Below are 22992 nucleotides of genomic sequence, written 5' to 3'. Positions count from 1 at the left end.
CCGCATATTCGGGCACCGGATGTAAGCGGGAGCCAAAATACAGGTACTCATCGATCGGAATCCTGCACGTCCTGTCCAGGAGCGATGGCGAGGAGCGGGGCATCGGGAGATAACACTTTGAGTCAACATGCATGAAACATTATGCCAGTGTACTTGCAAAGGCTCGGCTCCAAGAAAGAATCCGAGGACTCGATCAGACAACATTCGGTAGAAACGGCTTAGCTGTGACAAATCAGAAGACTTTCTCACGTCCTGGGCTAATGGGCATCATATACCCCGAGTCCGTGACGTGCTTCGGAGACTGGAAGTTATGGATAGCATCTTGATTCTCCGTGACTTCTAGAACAACCTCCGATTACCAGATCGGGTAATACGCTCCGCGGCCTGGGGCCGATCCCGCCTATCCGTGCAATGCAGTCAAAACGGGTAATATGATACGACATGGAAACAATGAAGCAATATGGAGCAGCAAGGAGCCTGGCAAAAACACTTCACTGGCTGCCCGGTATGCCGACTCGGTTTGCCGACATCCACTTGCGAGTCGTCAGGCAATGGCTAGGTAGTGGGCCTGAGACATTGTGGACATGGTGATCTTATGCCAACCGTGCAAGCCGCACATAGACTGAGCTTGAAAAGCCAAGCATCAAACCGATATACGGGATAGGCTAATCAGCGGCTTGGATCTCGGTTCAGCCGGGGTGGCGGGTTGGTGCCACGACGGACGATTCTTCAACCGGTTAGATGCCGTGGTGCCGGGAGGATGACGGATGGCTTGAAGCTTGGTTAACGCTTGATACAGGGATCGGCCATGTCAGACCCACTGGTTGCCCAGTTTGCCTCACAATGTCATCTTGTCGTGCATCGATGAGCGAATTTCAACCACGGATAGTCGGCTGGCACCGTTGATCGCTGATACCTCGTCACGACTCTTCCATCTCGATACCCCTGTTGGCCGTCACTGGAGACTATATATTCAGCGATTTGTCCCCTTCCACAGTCTGTCTCTCCATCATAGAACAATCTCCCCTCCACCACCCTCACGGCAAACGAAGATGATCGGTCTCGACCCAAACCTCACTCTCCTTCCCCGTCTCGTGGATTACTACGCCGCCGAGAAATCTGACGCCATCTACGCCGAATACCCCAAGTCAGCTTCGAGCTACGACGATGGTTTCTATCAAGTGACCTTCCAAGACTTTGCCAACGTCGTCAACGGGCTGGCGTGGTGGTTGACAAAGAACCTTGGCCCCGGGAAGGGAGAGGTTCTGCCATACATTGGCCCCAACGATGTCCGATACCCGGCCTTGGTGCTTGCCACAGTCAAGGCGGGATATTCTGTATGTACCCCCAGTTCCCTTGCTTTGGTTCTCTCTGGCGTAGCTGACTGGTCAGTTGTTCTGTACTTCACCTCGCAACAGTCCCGCGGCACATAAGAGCCTCATCCAACGGCTGAAATGTACGAAAATGCTTACTACAGAATCCCGGTCGCCTGCTGTCACTGCCATAATCGAAGATAACAACTTGAGCGGCTATGATGTGCCCAGTGTGCAAGAATTGCTGGGGACGGAGCATCCTCACTTTGAGTGGAACAAGAGATACGAGGAGGCGGCAAGAGAAACGCTGGTCATCCTGTAAGTCAGATTGCACTTCATGGAAGTGAGCCACATCTAACCCGATGTGCAGCCACACGAGCGGTTCGACTGGCATCCCCAAGCCCATTTACTGGACGCATGATCTCGTCAATAAACATATGAAGATGGGTCTTCTTGAGACGCCGGCAGGATCTGAGAACATGGACGACTGGACACGAGGTAAAAGGCTGTTCTCTGTCATGCCGCCTTTTCACGTAAGCTTCTTGTCTGAATCTCTCAGTTTTCGTCCCTAACGGTCATTCGTTCAGGCGGCTGGTCTCGCTATCCTGCTCTACTGGGGCTTGCCTCTGGGTCTAACAATTGTATGCCCAACGTCCGTCGGCTTACCAAGCCCATCCGGCCTGGTCCAAGTTACAAAGAAAACCACTATCAACGCCGCGTTCGTCCCCCCTTCCCTGTTACGGGATCTATCCCGAAGCCCAGAAGACCTCGACCACCTGAGCCAACACCTAGACCACGTCATGTACGCAGGAGGAGACCTACCCCAGCCTGTTGGCGACAAGATCGCTTCGAAGGTCCGTCTCGTCAACAGATATGGCGCCTCCGAGCAGGGCCTGCCGATTCAGCTCTTCACCCCTGGCTACCGGGACCCTCTCAAGGACTGGCGCTACGTCCAATTCCACCCGAACCTTGGTATCGAGTTCCGGCATGTCACTGGTGACGAGCATGAAATGGTTATCGTTCGTAAGCCAGAAACCGAGGCCCACGCCGTACCGTTCACTATCTTCCCCGAGGAGCAGGAGTACCACACCAAGGATTTGTGGGTGCGTCATCCAGACACCCGCAACAGGGATCTTTGGCGATACAGTGCCCGCTTGGACGATGTCATTGTCTTCTTGAACGGCGAGAAGACGAACCCGACCTCCATGGAGCAGCACGTCGTGGCTGCCAATGCGGAAGTCACGGGTGCTATCGTTGCTGGCGCCCAGCGCTTCCAGGCCTCTCTTCTCATCGAACTCGCTGGCAACCCCGCGCTGGATGCGAGTGAGCGAGCGAAGTGGATCGAGAAAATCTGGCCCAGTGTGGAAGTAGCCAACGCCCAGTCTCCTGCCCATGCCCGCGTCGATAAGGCGCACATTATATTTACCAGTCCTCACAAGCCCATGCTCCGGGCGGGAAAGGGCACCATTCAGAGAGCGGCCACCCTTGCAGCATACGCGGATGAGCTTGACGCGTTGTATTCCGACGCTGACAAGGTCGCTGCGCAGTCAGAAAGCCATGTCTCCGGCCCGGGGCGCACCACCGATGCGAAGGCGATCGCCGCCTTTGTTCGTGACGTCCTAGTTTCCGTTACCGGTTGGAAAGACGACCAGCTTGGCGATAAAGACAACTTCTTCCATCTAGGCCTCGACTCGTTGCAGGCTATAACAGCGACTCGCTCTTTCACGCAAGGCCTCGACTTTCCCGACTTCACTGTCAACACGATCTATCTCCACCCGACTATTTCGGAGCTGACGCAGGCCGTCATCCGCCACCAAAACGAGGGCTCAAGCCCAGAGGCTCAAGCGAAGGCGCAGCTTCAAGAACGGGACGCCATGCTGCAGGACTTCCTTGATCGCGTCCGCATCGAGACGCCAGCTGAGAAGCAGACCGTCATCCTCACTGGCTCGACCGGCACGCTCGGCACCTACATCCTGCAGACACTCCTCCAAAATCCGGCGATCGCCCACGTCTACTGCCTGAACCGCAGCGACAACGCCATCTCCTTAATGCGGCAAAAGAGCACCCTCTACCACCTCGACATGCCCCTCGACGACCCGTCCCGCGTCACATTCTGGAAAGCAGACCTCACTCGCCCAGACCTCGGCCTCGACCCTTCATCCCTCAAAACACTGCAGTCCCAAACAACCCTCATCATCCACAACGCCTGGGCCGTGAACTTCAACCTCTCCCTCTCCTCCTTCGAGCCGCAACTCCAGGGCGTCGTGAACCTCCTCAACCTCTCCAGCTCCTCCGCCCACTCCGCAAAAACATTCTTCATCTCCTCCATCTCCTCCGTAATGGGCCACAGTTCGCCCGACAAAACTACACCCGAACGCATCATCACCACAACGTCCCCCACACCCAACGGCTACGCGACCTCCAAGTACCTCGCCGAACACATCCTTGCGCACGCGGCAAGCCCCAAAACCCGCAACCTCCGCACTGCCTTCGCCCGCGTCGGCCAGATCGCCGGTGCCGCGAACGCGCCGGGTCTCTGGAACAAATCAGAGTGGTTTCCCAGTCTCGTCCGCAGCTCACTGCAGGTCGGGGCCGTGCCGGAGACCGTTGGGCCAACCCTCGACCGCGTCGACTGGGTTCCCGTCGACCTTCTGGCAGGTGTTCTCGTCGAACTCGCGCTTACTGATGGCGACGACGGCGAAGTACAAGTCTTCCACCCGCACAACATATCCCCCGTCCCATTCAGCGCGATCACGCCCGTCCTCGCGTCGACACTGGCTACCTACGCAGGAAAGTCTGAATCTGAACCCCTGCCCATCATCCCATTGACGGAATGGATCCAGCGCGTTCGGGAGGATATTGATCGCTCACACAGTCAGGATGGCGATCTCCAAGCCGCGCTGGAGCGAAACCCCGCTGCGAAACTGGTGTCGTTCTTCGAAGGGCTTGTCGCGTCGGCTAATGGCGAGCCGGATAATGTTCTTGAGACGGCCAAGACTGCGCGGGTTAGTGAGACGTTACGTGCTGTTCCCGGGGTTAGGGATGAGTGGATTCGGAAGTGGGTTGGGGAGTGGTTGGCGTAGCTGGAGCTGCAGCTGGACGGGTTGAAGGATTAATTGGTTTGAAAGTTGAGTGGAGGGAGAGGCATGGGACAGCGTTCCTTTTATGTCGGGATATAGATTGCGTTGCTTTGCATTTTCTTTGTATTTTGTTTCCGTTGCGTTTGCGTTGTATAGATGTCTGCATTGTCTGGCGTTCGCATGCATGGAAATATTTTTGTATCAGAGAAATTTGGATCGTTCGATTTCCAGATTGATTTATTGTTTTCTCTAGACTTCCACTAGGTATACCTCTGGTACACTCGTCACCAATATCCCAGATTTTTCATCGTCCGGTTTTCAGCTGGCCGCGACTACACTTGCAGGAGTATACTCCTTTATTTATGTTTCGATTTCCTATATACTTATCAGTCCACACCTCCTCTTCTCTGTCTTTTCTGTTTGATGGCGCGTTTGATCCTCCTAACTCTGCTTCAAAGTCCTCCAGGCTGTAGGTACCGTACTATATTCATTTCCCTTGCACTTCGAAACTGTTCTTAACCAAGGGTCGAACGATTAACAGCCTAGACTCCTCTCATGTATGCCAGTGATTGAGGGATCGATACGAAGGGCTCTATAGTTTCCTTATGGTATAATCGTCGCCCTTTTTTAGTTTCTGTCATGGATACATCATGAGCTTAGACCTTTTGGATACACACGGATATAGGTATGGCCTGGAGTCCCGCGGGACATTAATGGGTCAGCATCGTCCACTGCTCTAGCCTCATATCTTCTCCTTCCTTCTATTCCACTCACTGGATCACTTCACGGAAGTGGCAACAGACGGCCTCCTGGATTCAGCCTACACGAATGGGATAATTAAAGGCATGATGTAAGGTGTATATTATTCATGGTTTTTGACCCATCGAGCCTCCGTATCTGAAGGCACTACAGCTCCTATATGCATAATGCATGTCTATGGCCGTGGTGCCTAGGTACGGAATGCACGAAATCCTTCAGCATTATGGAAGGATGGTTTGAAGGTAGTTAGGTAGAGAAGCACATGGGACAGTCCTAGACATTCTCTGCCTGTCCACCCTCCTTCCCCTCCAACCCCTCGCCAGTCTCATTCTCCTTCTCCTCGTCATCCCACATACTCTCCCTCATAAACGGACTGGACCGCCGAATCGCCGGCCCCTTGAGCACCAGCACAACAGGGACAACACTCAGCGCAACCCCAATGAAACCCAGGAGTGTCCCCGCCCATCCAAAGCCAAGGTTACTGAACAGCTGCGGGCTGGCCAGCGGCAAAAATGCGCCGAAGCTATTCCTCCCCAGACTGGCTGCGCTCAGCGCGCTGGCCGCATACCGCTCATACGCATCGGTAAGATAGTTCACGACGGCCATGTAGATACTGTAGATCCCGATTCCCGCCGCCGTGATTCCAATGGCCGGAACAATCCAGTGCACGTCCGGCTGGGAGGCCCAGCCGTACCAGAACAGGCCGGCTGCGAAGAGCAACGAGCCCGGGATGGAGGTGTACAGGCGCGCCTCGGGAATCGGCCTGCCAGGCTTCTCCTTGTTTCGGTTTCCGGAGCGCAGATACAGCCAGTCCTGCACGGGGTTGAAGACCGTGCCGATAACAGCGCCGACCGAGATCGCGAGCTGGACTAGGCCTGTCGCCATCGTGTCCCACCCGTAGTTCTGCCCGAATGTCTGCACGACGCTGCTGAAGAAGAGGTACAGGATCCCCCACGCGAAACTGATCCACAGCGTGAAGAAGATGACCACCGGCTCGGTGAGGAGCATTTTCGTCGGCCGCTTGAAGGATATCTGCAGGAGGCGCAGGGTCGAGGGCGCAGAGAGCTCCGCCTGCGCGTAGACAGGACGCCCCGTCTCCTTGCGGATTTTCGCGGCGCGCCGTTTAAGTATCACGTCTGGGCGGGTCTCACGCAGTATCAACCAGAAGATCGGCAGGAGCGCCGCGTTGTATATGATCTGGATGTAGAAGATCCAGCGCCACGGATCATTCTTGTGGATCTGCACAATCGCACTCCCGATAAACGGGCCCAGCGCGATACCCACGACACTCGTGAACCCGAACAGCGACATCGGCAGACTGCGCGCCTTCGTGCCGTACCATACATCCGAGATACTGCCGCCGACGATATTAATGGACACGGAGGACGCGCCGCCGCCAAAGAAGCGCGTTACGACGAGGGTTGCGAAGTTGGGCGCGAAGGCGGATGGAAAGAGCGAGATTATCAGGATGATGTAGGCGACGAAGTAGCCCGGCATGCGGCCGGAGGATTCGGTGAGCGGCACGAAGATCAGCGGCCAGAAGGCGGCGCCCATGTTCCAGGAGGTGGTGGCCCAGTAGAGGTTTGGGAAGGGGGAGTTCTGGACGTGGAATTTCTCGGCCATCCAGTCGTTGCCGCTGCCGTAGGTTCCTGCGGGGAGGCCGGTGAGGATGGAGCTGGGAGAAGAAGTTAGGAGTCAGCTTGTGCGAGGGAGATTGGTGAGGGAGAGGGCGTACATGAAGCAGACGGTGACCGTCAGCGCCCACTTGTATTTCGTGCTCCAGTTGAATCTGTGGCTGTCAGCAGGACGGACTTCATAGCAGACTCGGACGGTCTCACGGGTTATCCGGGTCATCCGGTCCATTCCATGAGTGAATCTCGACATCGACGCTGTTGTTGATCTCGCCGGTCATGTCGCTGTGGAAATAGCCCTTGATTCTGGCGCTGTTAGTTACTAGGTGCGGTCCCGGCTGGACGGGGACACAAACTTCTGGACCAAGCTCTTCTTTTGGCCTCGGCCAGTTAAGCCACCATCATGTGTGGGCGCAGTCGCCGCATGATTCTGCTCGGAAGCCATATTGAAAGCCCTCGATGCAAGCGCAAGATACAGCGCAGTTGTAGCTCAGCTCCAGCTCAGGCCCAACTTCGTAGGAGCGAAAAACCAGGGGAAAAGACATTTATAATCCGGGTCGAAAAAAAACCTGACAGGCATCGTCATGAATCGTCGTCCAGCAAGAACCATGATCCGGATGACAGTCCACTGGTTCGGCATCCCGAGACGCTTTGCAGGGTCCGGATGGCCCGGTAGGACGTCACCAGACCCACCCCGTGGACCCTTTCCACTCAGTAATCCGGCATCCCGATCGTAATTTGATAGTCGAGGGCCAGGCCCATTGTTTTTGATAGCGAGTGACATCATAGACGTTAAGAGCTTTTTTCAAGAGTATACCGATATCCGGATTTGGTGTTTAGGGTTGCGCTGGGTCTGCTCGGCTCTTGGAATCGGAATCGGAATCGGAGCTTGAGGTCGGATCTGCAGTGTTTGGCAGGAAGGCGACCACGTGGGAGGCATGGCCATATATCTTTTTCAGGGGCCATGAGAAGTGGGCTGGAGTGACTTATTGGTGTGATGTTTGTGGTGGTGAGTCTTCATAACAATATACGGTGCTACGCATGCTGACCGCGGGAAAATTATATATCTGACTCGGCATCCTGGTGCAACATTCGGCGTTGAAACTACCAAATAACCGGGACAGTGACACGACCATAAAGTCAGAGAAATAAGAAAGAAGACTGGAGTATCCCTGGTATGGGAATGACTATAAAGATCAACGATCAAACGCCCATGAAAACGACAAGCGAAGTTGATTCTGAGCCGTGGCGGGACAGACAAACGGAGGCACCTTGCACCTCCAGGACCAGATTAGATATCCGGCTTCTTTTATGCATAAGCCCGTTGACTCCATAAGCTTAATTCCACTTCATTCAGAAATCACCAAGGGGGTAAATGAGCGCCAAAGGACGGGATTATAATCGCATTAAGTTTGAATGATTGACATGCAGGACAGGAGTTTAGGCTGTTAACTAGATGAACTCGGCTCTGCCAGTCCTTTAATGAGCAACAATTCGTGGGATAATAGGAGAAGAGTAGGAAATAGATGACGGTGCCTCTGTGCTAAGTACCAGTACCAGGCGAGCCCCATATACCCAACCCCTGTAATCCAACCCTAATGCTCAATAAACATCTTCCCAAACCTCCCCCTCACACTCTCCCAAATCCCCGTCGCCGTATCAACCGCAACCTCACTATGCTTCACCTCCCTACCAACAAAATACCCCGCCTCAACCGCACCCCCCGCAAGCGGCCGTTCAAGGTGACTCTCACCACGACGCACCGTCCAATTCGCCAGCGGGAGCTCCCAGCTATTCCGGCTCGCAACAGACGGACACCCAAAGTACCGCGCCTTAGCTTTGTCCCGCCGAAGGTGCAGCTCGAAGTAGCCGCGGTAGTATCCCTCCACCCACTTGAGCTCGGGGTTGACGCTGTACGATTGAGCGATGGTCTCGGCGTCCGAGACGGACACTGTGCTTAGACCAGTGCTTGAGACGGCCGTGCCTGCGAATTCAACGCCCACGGAGCCGGCGCCCGTGATGTTGTTGTATGGGTGTGTGCCTTCCCAGATCATATCGGAGACCTGTACAATATGCCCCGTCGCCCGTTAGCATATGGTACCCTTCCCAAAGGCAGCGGACGCAATGTATGACAAGGCGTGTGTACCCAATTCACATGCGTATCGCCCGCAATATTAATATTATCGCCAATCCCATTCTCATACAGATGCCGCAGCGTGCGGTTCTGGTTCGCCCGGTACCCGGTCCACGCGTCGGCGTTGAAACTCAGGGACCCGTCTTCGTTAACCTGCTGGATATGCGCGAAGACGAGCTGGTTGCCGATGACGCGCCATTTTGCGCCGCGGCTGTGGGACTCCGAGAGGGTGCGGTAGAACCAGTTTTCTTGCCGCGGGCCTAGCAGGGAGCGTGCGGGGGAGTCGTGGATTGATTTTATGTATTCGGTGTTGTCGCCTGCGGTTTCAGGGGTTCAGTAGGGGAGGTTGGGGGAGGAGGGAGGAGGGAGAGGGCAGGGCAGGGCAGGGGAGGTACTCAGATCTGTGATGGAGCGGTCGTAGTTCCGCGTATCGAGCATGATCAGGTCGAAGAGCGTGCCCATTTGGAAGCTCCGCCAGATGCGCAGGCCGTCGTCCATGTCGACTTGTCTGTCACAAGTTCAAAGAGTGTTTGAGAAGCAGAGGGTACGATAGGAAATGCATACCGAATCGGCATCCACTCAAAGTAAGCCCGCACGGCATTCATCTTGCGCTGGTCCACGCTGATCCGTGGCCCATAGTTCACGAAGCTTTCCTCCGTGTTGCGCAGTCCGCTGAAGCCGTCTCTGTATCCGTTGTTTGCGATCTCTGTACTCGTCACATCAGCACCCTTGACCCTTCACCTCAGTAAGTCTGAAAAGAAAGTGATCAACCCACCATGATCATCCCAAACCGGAATCCACGGAAACATCTCATGGCTCGCGCGAAGGTCCTCATCCGTCCGATACTGTCCCAGTCTGGTGCGGTAGTCATAGAGACTAAAGATCTCGCGCGGCGGGATAACGGCGCGCTCGTCGACGCCCGGCACCCCGTTCTCGTACTCGTAGATGTAGTCGCCTAGGTGGATCACGTAGTCAACGCCGTCCTTGCGCGCGACGTTGCCGTAGGCGTTGAAGTAGCCGGTTGCTGGGACGTATCGTCAGGAAACTTCTCATTCTCATAGAGTAGGTGAAAGAAAGAGGCAGCATACGGTAATTGCTGCAAGAGTGCACAGCCAGCTTAACCTCCTCAACATCCTGGTCCGCACTAGGCGCCGTCTTCGTCCGTCCAAGCGGGGAGACATTCTCCGAGTCGCAGATACGAAACTGGTACCAGTAGCTCGTGAATGGCTGGAGACCGGTTGCTTCGACCTTGACTGTGTAGTCAACATCGCTGCTTGTGTAAACTTCGCCCTCATCGACGACACTGGCATTCGCACTGGGACTGTCCAAAACGCGGTACGTCACGCAAATCGGATGCGCGCTGGCCTTGGCGTATTTCTCGTTCTCGTGGTCGTATAGCGGAACGGCGCCGGATACTGTTGTTTCGCTGGCTGAGGCGTTGAGGGAGGGTGCGGCTCTCGTCCAGAGGATTACGCTGTCGGCGTAGGGGTCGCCTGAGGCGACGCCGTGGGTGAAGTGGAGCTCTGACGGGGTGTAGGCGGGTTCTGAGCGTTTTGTGAGGCTGCGGTGGTGGATTTTCGCAGTGTCGATGCCCAGGTTGATGTGGTTTTCGTTGAGTGATGGGCTGCGGTAGTTCAGGTTGGAGGTGAAGGAGGCGAGGGTGGTGGTGGTTAGGGAGAGGAGGCAGAGGGCGCCGGCGAAGGCGGCTGGAGGGGCCATTTCTGGTAGAAGCTGCCGAAGAGCTCGATCAACTCAAGCTATCTGGTAACGGGTTCTTAGGATGTAGATGTTACACTGCGACGAATGGCGTTATTTATATTGCATCTAGCCCTGACTGTTTGTTGGACCATGTAGCACGACGTAACCTCGACCCGTCTTGCAATATCAAACGCCAATAATCATCTTGTTTTCCGCCACATGCATTCACGACATACCCGCCTCATACGAAACATTCTGTGCCAGTCAATCAACGAGTCACGATCTTTGAGGGTACCTATATTAAGATGTACGGGTCGGCCTTGCTTGGAGAGAGGAAGAAGGTAGCGGACTCCGCAGCCAAGACGGATCCCAGGGAAGTTAACCAGCATCATAAATATCATTAACAAGAAACCGAGCCCGTGCAGGCACAATCTACCACCATTGGCAATGTGCCTGTTGCCGATCAGTCTTGTCCCTGCCACCCAAGCCCAGCCAAGCATTGGCACTGTGTCCGCCATAGAAACCGCTGCAATATGTAATCATTTAGGCTGCATTGGCGTACCTGCTTTCTTGGGTATACTTGGATCTCAAATAACGTTGGAAACCGCATATGGGAAGGCGAAGATCAGTACGCATATCGATACGTGGCCGCCAGGTCCCCCAACTTCTCCTCCTCCTCAGCCGTAACCTCCAGACCACTGGCAAGCATCCTCTCGCGCTGCTTATTCTCGTGCCTGACAGCAACGAAGTACACCGTCGATATGGCCGCCGAGAAACAAGCAAACGACAACCCGATAATATACCCATTGCGATAAAGCGGCGCGTCTTTCTCGAGGAAGGCGTATGTCGCAATGATACCGCCAACTGCACACCATACCACTCGTCAGCATCCAGGCCTATCCAAAACATCATATTGCGCAGGGGGCGGGGGTACACATACCATTCGCAAACCCAATCTGAAACGCCGTCCCAACACTCCTCCTCGTATGCCCACCCAGATTCATGCCAAACCAGCAAAGAAAAATCGGACTGGCGCTGAAGCACCCGCACGTAATCAGGAACAGCGCGCCGTACTCAATGTTGTGGTGGTGCGTGTCCTTGAGCGAGAGCAGCACGCCGTACCCCGCTATGGCTACGACCATGCCGAGCATCGTGAAGGCGTATCGGTGTCGGAGGTAGTCGGAGAGTGTGGCGGTTAGCATCACGCATGCGAAGGCTGCGGCCCAGGGGGGGACGGAGTAGAGTTGGGTTTTTATTTCTGGACGTAGTGAGTATAAGGAGGGAAGGGAGGGGATGGGGGGATGAGTACCGCCGTAGCCGTAGGTGCGGATTATCGTGGGTGCGAAGTAGGCGTAGCCTGTTGCCGGTTGGTATTCCATCTAGGGAAGGGTATACAGGGATGTGTCGGGGTCTGGGGAGACGTACTATACGCACTGACAACCTGCCCGAACATCATAAATGCCCCGATGAATATCTTCCCTATGCCACCCATCAGCCAACCAAGGTTTATGCCCCATCACCCACCGGGGCAGCGGCTGGAGGTATGCAATACTGACAATCCCTGAACACCGCAAGCACATCCCAAACCCCCATCCTCTCCCTCCCCGTCAACCGTCCCGTCTCACCCCCCATCTTCTCCCTGAGAAACTCAAGCTCCCCCTCAGAAAGCCACTTCCCTGCACAATCCTCCGGGAAATCCGGCAGCGCAAAGAACACCACCCCGGCCATGAGAATCGTCCCCAAGCCTTCAAGAATAAACACCCACCGCCACCCGCTATACCCCCCCACCCCATCCATCTTCCCAATGGCACTGGCAAGCAGACCCCCAAATGCACCGGCGAGAATCGTCGAGCTGCTGAACGCGCTGTATCGCTTCTGTGCTTCGGAGCGGCGGTACCACATTCCTAGGAGATACACACCTGACACGAACCCTAGTTGTTAGAGCGGGGGATGGAAAAAGCAACGGGAAGGAAAGGAGGCCAGGACGGACATACAACCCGGCGCCATCCCCGTCTCAAACAAGCCAAGGAAGAAGCGCGTTGCCATGAGCGCCTCCCAGGATCGCACGAGGCCCTGGAGTGTGCAGACTGTGCCGAAGCCGAAGACGCAGAGGGATACTGCACGCACGCACGCACGCACACGCACACGGTTAGCCCGAGCCGAGAGCAATTTGATAGGGAATGGGTAGGGTACGTACACCAAACATGCGGCCTCAACCTCCTCAGGAGAACATTACTCGGGATCTCAAAGACAATGTACGGGATGAAGAAGATCATCAGCGCGGCGTTGTACTTCGTCCCGCTCTCAATCCCCAGATCCTCTTTCATGCCGAGTGTCGCGGCGTTGCCGATGTTTACGCTGAGCCATTCGTTAGTTGGGTATAGCTTAGCTTAGCATACCCGGGTTTGGAGGGAGAGTAAGACTAGGGCAAGGGGTCGGGCGTACCGGTCCAGGAACGTAACCATGTACATGAAGCAGAGCATGGGGAGGAGGCGGAGGTCGATTTTCGTGAGGAGCTTGCGCCCGTTTATGGGGTGGAGGGGTAGGGTGTGTGAGCCGGTTTCGAGGGGTTTGGTGTCGGGGTCTGGATGGGAGAAATGTGTCAGTAGGGTACGAGTCGAGCAGTGAGGTTATGCATGGAATGTTGCGCAGAGGGGACTGGGTGTGTGGTGGATTGGCTTGGGGCAGTGATCGTTGTACCTGGGAGTCTCATAGTGACAGATGTCGTGTCTTTCCCTTCCATTTCTCAGATCAGACTTCTGGTCGTATATTGGAGTACCGAGCTTGCTGTGGAATTAAGTTGATTGATATTGTGTCCCGGCGGATCCTCATTTATATTCACTCGTTCACACATGGAGGTGAGTCCCGACGCTGGACTGTCCAATCCCGCTTGCTGTTCGAGTCCATCCGAGTATGCGCCCCAATCGATAAACTCCTTACCTCGCCAACTGACTGGTTGGGAGATAACCAGTTCATCGTCTAACTCGCCACTTTGGTTCTCTTATTATTGTCATTGGGTCGAGGTGTAACCATGCGGCGAGCATGTGGTAGGACGGTGGTTGGTGTTCGCCGTACGGGGCATTGTATCATGGGACCGCGTGATCATCACCTTGCATGGATTTGGGTTTGGACTGGTCTGTCCTTGAATTAGCTGGGGCAAGTTGTTGAAGAATTTCGAGGTCTAGATTGTAGATGCCTGAGATCAAGAGGTGTCTGATAACTGCAGGGCTCGTGAGATTCAGGCCCATTGATCTACGTCTATCCCCTGCATAATTCCGCTGGGGAAAAGGCTTGTATGAGTGATTTTGCCGTGTGTCACAAGGAATGCATTGCCTGATTGTGAGCATACATCGGAGTACAAAGATGCATAAAACCATGCATAACAGAGGCCATGAGAACTACAATCCCCGCACTCCGCAGGGGTAACCCTTCGCCCAGATTCCTAAGTTCAAAAGCACACATAAACCTAAGCAAAGCCTTCAAGCGGACCCGGCCTCATCCATGAAGGTCTCACCCTCATACTCCCCGTAACTGGCATAACTCCCGTAATTCCCGTACGCGCCGTAGTTGCCATACTGACCTGGGCCAGTAGGGGACGCCGAGCTGGTCGTTGAAGAGGTTGTCGAGGTGGATGTAGAAGTAGTCGTAGAGGTGGTCGAAGTGGTCGAAGTGGACGTAGAAGTAGTCGTAGAGCTCGTTGAGGAGGATGTCGAAGAAGTCGTAGAGGTGGTCATCGAAGTCGATGTAGAAGAAGTCATAGAGGTCTCCGTCGAGGTGGACGTGGAAGTCTCAGCCGACGAAGTCCATGTCGTGTGCCCGGGGTGAGTCGAGTGCGAATGCGAGTGGCTGTGCGTCGTACTCCAGGAGGAGCTGTCTGTCGAGGTCGGCACTTCGTCCTGTCGCTTTTGGTTCGCCAGGGTCGTAACACGATCCTGTTCGTTCATGTCTGCCATTTTGGCGTCGACGGTGCCGGTGGGTGACTCGGTTCCCTTGCCTAGCATCCAGTCTGGGACGTTCTCGTTCACATTCTCTTGGGGAGCCATCCTCAGCTTGACAGTGTCGACATCTACCTGCTCGGGAGGCACATCCTCGTCGTCACCCTGGCCCAGCATCCAGTCTGGTCCATCCGCCTTCTCGTTCCCGGTGGAGACCATCATCCTTGCGGTCTGGTCGTTTGCCGGCTGAGCAGGCATCTCCGGGTCCATACCAAGCATCCAACCGGGTGACTCCTTGGAGTTGGAAGTCATCATCCTTGCGGCGTTGTCGCTGGACATTTGGGGAGCCGACTCCTTGCCGAGCATCCAGTCTGGCGATTTCCAGTCGAGGAGCCCGGAGAGCAACCCTGCAGAATTGGCTTTGACATTCGCAGGCGACTGGTCATTATCCGCGTTGAGCATCCATTCATCACCAGTGGCGGCGTCTCCCATCGGCCGTCCGAGCACCAGGCCCAGCTGCGCCGCCAAGGCGATGAGTCCGACAGGGGTGAGGTGCATGGTGGGCGAGTCTAGACTGCTGTGGCGTTGGGTAAGAAGCTTGAGTTGGCCGTCGAGATGATGATCGAATTGCGAGAGGGCTGAAGGCCGTGAGGACCAGCAATACTTATATCCATCTACCAACGATCAAACTCCCCGAGCTCTATTTGGATCTGAGAGGCAAGCTGCGTTCTTACGCGTAAGTTCCAGACTCTCCGGGGAATACCACGACGGACGGGAGACAGATGTTCTTCCTCCCTTCCGCGCCGTCGCTCTTGTTTGATTGAAGGCCTTGATCCGGATGCAGTGTCACCTCAACCCTTGCACCCCCGCGGGGTTCCGGTGACTGAATCGCCCTTGCCGTTTCCCTTCTCCATCCAGGTCTCGAGCTGGCTGGCAGCATCCGTTCGCTATATGATCTGGAGTTCTCGTGCATTCCTCCGCATACTCCTTGCTTGGTCGACAATTGCGAGATCTGCTCCCCCTGCACATCTGGTCAGGACTCTACTGCGGTATTTCCAGGTGCCAGCTTCCAAAGCACCACCCCGCTCTCTATCACATCTTTCGCGAAACAGAGCTGCCGGTACGCGATGCGTCGCACCCGCCGGTATCAAACACGTTGGACACCCGCGTAGAATCCCGCCCGAGGGGATCGGCCTAACATTTGAACGCTGAAATACACCGGTGTACACCCAGAATTTGTCTTGCCGAATTCTGCGGATGGGTTGCTTGCTTCAACGGCGTTGCACTGGTCCTGGCAGAAATGTTCACCTGCAGCCTGCAGTCTGCAGTGTTTTCTTCCCCGCCCCCTTCTTTCTTCAGGGTGCGATGGAAGTCTAGATTTAGATCTGCCAAGTCAGTCGTCGGAGAGACTTCGCTGAGAACGATTGAGATGAACTACCTGCCGCCCCAAACACTCTTTCTCGAGAAGATGCGCCCGGTGGAGGATACCGATGAAGGCAACCACGACCACGAGCGACTTCTCGACGAAGGCGAGGCCACGCACTCATGGACCCCATCAAAGAAGAGGTTAAAGCAGCGCGACAATCATAGACGGGCGTGGACGGTGTCGCTATGTGTCTTCGCGTCCACCCTGTTCTGTATGGTGGGCATCTCTGTCGGATACTGGGTTCATGATCTTGACGAGACGTGCTCACGCCATACGACTCACTACTGTACATCATCAGCTTGAACATATCAAACGAATTGCTGACTCGATTGGGCAGCCCCCGTGCTCTCAAACGTCCCGATCAAATACCAGCGCCAGCGTTTCAACGGCTCGCTATTGAAGCAGAACATCTACCGCCAGGACGCGAGCCCCGAAGTCGATGCTGCATGGGAAGCCATAGGCGCGAACTGTACGTTGCTTGTCTCTTTGACCCGGGACGACATGAAGGATTGCTTACCGCGCTAGACCGACCCATCCGTGTCCCCGTCGACCAAGCAGCGATGTCCGGCATCACACCAGGCCAGGTCCAGATCAGCGAAGCTTATGGCGGCGGGTATCCAGCGAACATCGAAGGGTTCCATCATCTGCATTGTCTGGTGAGTCCTGCGATAAAGACCACACCGTGAGAGGATACACATACACATCTAACTCGGAATACCTCGCAGAACCTCCTCCGCCAATCCCTCTACTACAACTACAACTACTACCACGCGAAAGGCGAAGGCGCCTTCAAGAACGACGACTTTATCGTCCGACGGCATGTTTGTATGTCCACCGTTATCCCCACTCACCCATATCCCCCTCTAATCCCTCACAGCGCACTGCCTCGATATCCTCCGCCAACAGCTAATGTGCACGATCGACGTCGGCGTCCTCGGACAAGTGTGGATCCACCCCGAGCATCCGAGCCCGTTTGTCGACTTCAATACCGAGCACGTGTGTCGGAACTTCGAGGACATTCGCGCTTGGGCGGAGATGAATCAGTTGCCTTTGCATGAGCATGGACATGGACATGGGCATGGAAATGGAGATGAGAACGGACATGGGGCTGAAGGGGCCACGGAGGGCTTTCTGATCCCGCCGCAGAGAGGAAGCGTGCTTAGCGAGGTGCCGTGAGCTGTATCTCTACGTTATCGTTGGACCGAGTCTCAATGCGCATTCTATTTCTGGCAATGGGCAATGGTCTTCCATGAGAAGCTTGGTAGACCGTAGTATCGTAAGCCGCGTTTGTTATCTAGTAGTAGTAGTAGTAGTGATATTTAACGCCCCGGGGATCGCTAGGCGTATGCCTATTATTTTAAACCTTCCTTAGGGTATAAGGGCGTGCCACTACTAGGTAAGTAACTTATTTAAATAATTTATATATAAAAAGGCTTTTTATTTTAAAGGGTAATTTTTATTAAAGCTTATAAGCTAAGCGCCTGTTTTTTATATATTATTTTTATATATAATTATTAATAGGTATTATTTATTATATGTCCAGGGTTTTAGTTATAAAAGGTTATAAAAACTTACCTTATTATAAAAAAAATATATTAGCTAAAGCTAGTTATATTAAAAAAAGGTATTTAAAATAAAAAAAAAGCATAATAAAATAAAAAAAATTATTTAATATTAAACTAGGTAATTTTAATAATATTAAGTCGCGGGGTGCCCTAGCAAAAGTAAATAAACTTATAAAAGTTTATAATTTTAAATAATAATATAAAGCCTTTAGGCTTTAATTTATAAAGGTATTTTAAGGCCTTAGCCTTAATTATTAATAATATTATAAAATATTAGGGCTATTATAAAAAGTATTATTTAAAATAATAATAAAAAACTAAATATTTAAAACTTTTACTTATCCCGCAGGAGCAAGTAAACTTAATATTTTTATATTAAAAATACTTATAATATTACTTAAAGTTATTATATAAAAACCTAAGTATAAATTAATAATATAAAACTAATTATTTTAATACTAGTTTTAATAATAGCTTAACTTAGTAAGGCTTTAACTTTATAATAAGTTATTTTTTATATTATATAAATAGCTTTATAAAGGTGCTTTTTTATTATTTAACCTAGGTAGTATAATATATTTACTTATATAAGTTATATACTTTACTTATTATAAGCTATGCCTTTAAAAAATTAAGCTTTAAAAATTAGGCCTTTATAAAAGCTATTTTATTAGCAAGCTTATTAACTAGCTTGTTACCTTTAATATTTATATAACCAAGAAATTACCTTAAATAAATTATATATTAATTTATAAGTTAATATAGCACTTAAAAAGCCTAATTAAAAAATAATAAGGGTTATTTACATATATATTAAATTATTAAAATATTATTTATATAAAACTAATAAATAAAAGCCCTAAACAGTTTTTTAATTACTACTTTTAGTTTTTAAAGTATATTAATAGTTTTAATATTATAAATATAAAACTAGGCGCTAATTATTAATAGCCCCTATACTTAAAAATATTATTTATAATATATTATATAGCTATAACTTATATAATAAATACCTTAATATATTTATTTAAAATTATTACTAAAAATTACTATTTTTATTATTAGTAGTATTTATTATTATTATTTAAACTTTTTTATAGCTAGCTTCTTAGCCTTGCCTTTAATAAGGTTTTTTAAATACCTTTAAAAGTAATAAGGGTGCGCTAAAATTAGCCTTAAGGTATTTAAAAAAAATATCCTTATAATTTATACCTTAGTTTTTAGTTTTTAGCAGGAGCTAGCGCCCTAACCTTATAAGACTTTTAGTAATATTACTTATATTATTAATAAATTTTAGTTATTTACTAACTAAAGCCTTAGGGTAAATTATAGTTATACTTTTTTTAATATTATTATTATAAAAAAAAATTTAATATTTTTAAAAAAAGTTATTATAAATATTATTTAAAAAACTAAAAGTACACCACGGGCGGCTAAAGCTAATATTTTTTTAATTACTTTAATATGCTAGCCTAGTTAAATATTAACCTTTAGGTCTTGCGCGTGTTTTTTAGGCTTAGTTTAATTATTATACCATGCCTTTATATTATATAAAAAGCTAAAAATAATATAAGTAATAATTATTTTATAAAGTAAATTTGCGGGTAAACCATATATTATATATATTAAATTATAAATATATTAAGCTACTACACGGACTTTAACTACTTATTTAATAATATATTAATATTAAAAAAATTATGTATTAAAAAAATATTTAGCTAGTATAGCGCAAGTTATTTTTAGCCTAGTATAATAATAATAAAAATAATTATTAACTAGTTATTAATTACTAGTAATAATAACTTACTATACTATTTTTAGGTAATATATAATATTTTTAATTTTTTAAATATAAAGGCTATTTTATTTTATTTTTCCTAGGCTAATATACTATAAATATTTTTTATTAAATATTTATAATTTATATAAAAAAAGTTACTTGCATGGCTAAAATAAAAGTTATTTATATAACTAAAGTATAGGATTAAGTTTACTAGTAATAATTTAGCTATATATAATAAAAATAATACTAAAAAAAGGCAAGCCTTATAGCATGCTATAATATACTAAGTATATTATTATTATAATAAATTTTAGGCGTATTTTTATACTTTATTTATTAAAAAAGCTTATAATTAAGGCCAGGAGCACGCAAGGCTAGCCTTACTTTATTATTTACTAAAGTAAGTATTATAGTAAAATAATATTAAAAGTGTCTAAAATATTTATAATAACTATAATAACTGTCAACGTTGGCCAGCCACTAGCGGCATATACTGCCATTGGCCACCGTTATTAACCCCTTTTCTAAATCTAGAGCTTAGTTAGTTTTAGTCAATAATTAATTTATTATACTTTATTAAGATTATTGTTTATAATAACAATGGTAGCATGTCTTAAACATGCTAGTTAATTAAAATTAATAACTTAATTAAAAACTTTAATTAAGTTAGGCTATATAATATTAACTAAGTAATTCTTAGTATTAGGAAAAGCCTACATCTTTTTTTAAACCTTTAAATTATTTACTTAATTATTTACTTAATTATTTACTTACCCTTTATTAAGCTAAATAACTACTTAAATTCCCAAGCTTTTAAAAAACTTTTATATATATTAGTTAGCTGGCTATTACTAGCTAGCAAGCTCCTCCTCCTTAAAAACCTTTTTTTTTTTAATTAACTAATAAAATTAGCAAACTTGCTTTCTTAATTCTCTTTTTTTATAACCTTTTATTTTTTACTTATTTATTAAAAAATTATTAAACTCCCGAACTCCTATTTATTATTTATATATATTAGTTAATTAGTAAGTGTTTTTTTTATTAATATAAAAAGGGCCTAGACGGACTGGGACAACACCTTAGTAATATTAGTATATTAATTAAAGGTTTTTTAGCAGGTTAAACAGCAGTATATAAAAAAATTTAATTAAAAAATTATATTATTTATTAACTTTATTATTTATTATATAGCTATGCTATTTTTAACTTAGTACGCTTACCCCCTGGCATGGGATATTAATTAATTAGTTTTTTACTAAGCTATAAAAAATCTTTTATTTCTTGGCTAAAAAATAAAAAATATATAAATTAATAAGTAAAAGGCTTAAAAAATTATATATTTCACGCCTGTAAATTTATTTTTATTAAAGCTAAAGTAATCTTTAGGCTAAATATAAGTAAACTTACTAACACATATTAATAATATTACTGGTTTAAAACTAACCTTTAACCCAAAATTAATTAAGCAGGAATAAACCTTTATAATTAAAAACCATAATTTAATAGTTACACAACCACTTACTAGTAATACCGGCTAGCTAATTAACTTTAATACTAGCTAGCTAACTAACTTTAGTACTAGTAAATATTTTATATACCTAATTTTTACCTTTGCCGCGGATGTTCTTTTATTTTTAGGGCTATTTATAGGTTTATTTACTTCTTTAGCTATTACCTTTTAACCTGGCTTATTTACACCACCTTAGCCTACCTAAATAACTAGCTTATTTATATTTCTAACTAAACTAATTAAATAATAGCTAAATACTTTGGCTGCTTATAATTTAGTAAGCTAGTAAACTTAATTAATTACTAGTTAATATTTTTAGTAATATTTAAAATAAGTAATAATAAAATTAATTATAAAACCCAGGCGTTCCCTTATCTTACTAATTATAAAAAAAGGGGATAATATAATTAATATTAATATTAATACTAATACTAGTTCTTAAGTTTATAATATAAATTCCCGCGCGGATCTAGATTTTTAATAGCCTTTTTAATAGCCTTTTTAATAGCCTTTTTAATAGCCTCTTAACTCCGGCCTATAACATGTAAATTAGTAACCTTTTAATCCCAAACCTTTTAATCCCGGTCTTTAACAGGCAAATTAACTGCCTTTTAATCCTGGCCTTTAATAAATAAATAAAGACTTTCAATTAATTTTATAATAAAAATTAAATAGCTATCTAAAAATTATTAATAACAGGCAAGCCGCCTTTAAAACTAAACTAAAAATTTTTTTTAATAATTTCCAGAGAAATAATTAAAGTAATAAAATATAAAAGTTAAAAAATATATATAAATAAAACCTTAAAAATATGTATAAAGTTCCTAGCCCGGCCTAACAGCTAAAACTCTATCCTAAAAAACTAAAGGTATATCCGCAAGAGTTTTAAAAACAAAATTTAAAGCCTTAAAAATAAGATTTAAAGCTGCTAAACTTTTTTTACTAAAATTAAACAAAACATAAAAAAGGACGCGGGCATAAAAAAGGTGGATTTATTTTATTAGCTAATAAACTAAAACTAGTTTCTTATAAAAAAAGCCTTAGCCAGCGGAAGCTATGGTAAAAAATATTATTAAAAAATAAAAAATATTAGTTACTTTTAGCCTAATAAAGTTAATAATAAAAATTTATTAATAAAAAAACAAGGCTTAAAAACTTTTTATAAAAATATATATACCTTTATAAACTATATTCTTAATATAGCAATTCTTAAAAAAGAACTAGTAGTAAAGATTAATATTTATAATTATTTAAAAAATATTATTTTAAAATAATATACCACTAAGCTATCCCATGTAAATAAGTAAAAGTTATAAAATTTTTTTTAAAGTAGGAATAAGTTACTAAACTTATCAAGCACTTTAAGTTTTAACTAGTTAAGGTAATAACTTATTTATAAAAAATAAGCTATGGCTTTATAAATATTTAAGCTAGGAAAACCCCTTGCTTTTTTACCCAAGAGCTTTAAAAAAAATATAAAATTAATAAATATTAGTAATATTTTTAACTAACTAATTCTAGCTTAAAGTAAATTAAATAGTATATTATATTAAAAAATTAATAAACTAACACGCCGCACGACAGTGGTAGATTTTTTAAATATTTTTAACTTTAAATTTAGTATTTAAAAAAATATTATTAAATCGCGAGATAGTAAGCAAAAAAATAAATTAAAATTTTTTAAGAAACCCTATTATAATTCCTGTTAAATTAACTAGCGTTTTTAAAAAATATAACCCTAGCCATGTATATAAGTATATTAAGTATAGCTAAATTATTTACTTTAATTACTTTAATTACTTTTTTTACTATTATAAATAATACCTTAACCACTGGTTTATTAATAGCTATAAAAAGCGCCTTTTATTTTTTAAGCCAGTTAGGGATCCAAGTATCCTGCTAAAAATAATAAAAATAAAAATTAAAAAAATAATAATTAATGTTAATAACACGGCCCCGGGAGGCAGCCTTAAAATTAGTATAAAACCTTTTTAACTTAGTTTATTTTAGCTTTTTAATTATAAGTATATTATATTAATTTAAACACCAGTGCTTTTTATATAATAAACTTAAATATTTATATTTTTTATATTACTTAACTATAAACTAAAATAACTTTTTATACCGGACCTTTATAACTAGCGCTAGTTTTTTA

At 46.6% G+C, this 22992-nt stretch overlaps 5 protein-coding genes across 5 annotated transcripts; 2 read left to right on the top strand and 3 right to left on the bottom strand.

Annotated features, from left to right (window-relative positions):
* Window positions 1-1052: 1052 nt before the first annotated feature.
* DSM5745_07884 (uncharacterized protein) lies at window positions 1053-4396 on the top strand (the record flags this gene model as incomplete). Its single annotated transcript, XM_026749900.1, has 4 exons — window positions 1053-1337; window positions 1393-1631; window positions 1684-1846; window positions 1901-4396. 4 exons carry the CDS (start codon window positions 1053-1055, stop codon window positions 4394-4396), a joined length of 3183 nt encoding a protein of 1060 aa, XP_026601932.1.
* A 1029-nt stretch (window positions 4397-5425) lies between these two features.
* Window positions 5426-7228, bottom strand: DSM5745_07883 (putative MFS multidrug transporter; the record flags this gene model as incomplete). Its single annotated transcript, XM_026749899.1, has 4 exons — window positions 5426-6827; window positions 6888-6941; window positions 6991-7089; window positions 7140-7228. 4 exons carry the CDS (start codon window positions 7226-7228, stop codon window positions 5426-5428), a joined length of 1644 nt encoding a protein of 547 aa, XP_026601931.1.
* Window positions 7229-8378: 1150 nt separating this feature from the next.
* On the bottom strand, window positions 8379-10636 carry DSM5745_07882 (alkaline phosphatase D family protein; the record flags this gene model as incomplete). Its single annotated transcript, XM_026749898.1, has 6 exons — window positions 8379-8846; window positions 8930-9234; window positions 9313-9425; window positions 9482-9623; window positions 9693-9941; window positions 10006-10636. The coding sequence occupies 6 exons, from the start codon at window positions 10634-10636 to the stop codon at window positions 8379-8381; spliced, it is 1908 nt and encodes a 635-aa protein (XP_026601930.1).
* A 3458-nt stretch (window positions 10637-14094) lies between these two features.
* Window positions 14095-15108, bottom strand: DSM5745_07881 (uncharacterized protein; the record flags this gene model as incomplete). The annotated part of the gene is made up of 1 exon (XM_026749897.1): window positions 14095-15108. One exon carries the CDS (start codon window positions 15106-15108, stop codon window positions 14095-14097), a length of 1014 nt encoding a protein of 337 aa, XP_026601929.1.
* A 910-nt stretch (window positions 15109-16018) lies between these two features.
* DSM5745_07880 (oxidase ustYa family protein) lies at window positions 16019-17152 on the top strand (the record flags this gene model as incomplete). Its single annotated transcript, XM_026749896.1, has 5 exons — window positions 16019-16262; window positions 16314-16445; window positions 16502-16632; window positions 16702-16801; window positions 16854-17152. The coding sequence occupies 5 exons, from the start codon at window positions 16019-16021 to the stop codon at window positions 17150-17152; spliced, it is 906 nt and encodes a 301-aa protein (XP_026601928.1).
* Window positions 17153-22992: the final 5840 nt, after the last annotated feature.

The sequence above is a fragment of the Aspergillus mulundensis genome (assembly GCF_003369625.1).
Source record: "Aspergillus mulundensis strain DSM 5745 chromosome Unknown scaffold_8, whole genome shotgun sequence".
Lineage (NCBI taxonomy): Eukaryota > Fungi > Ascomycota > Eurotiomycetes > Eurotiales > Aspergillaceae > Aspergillus > Aspergillus mulundensis.
This window is presented reverse-complemented; position numbering and strand designations above follow the sequence as displayed.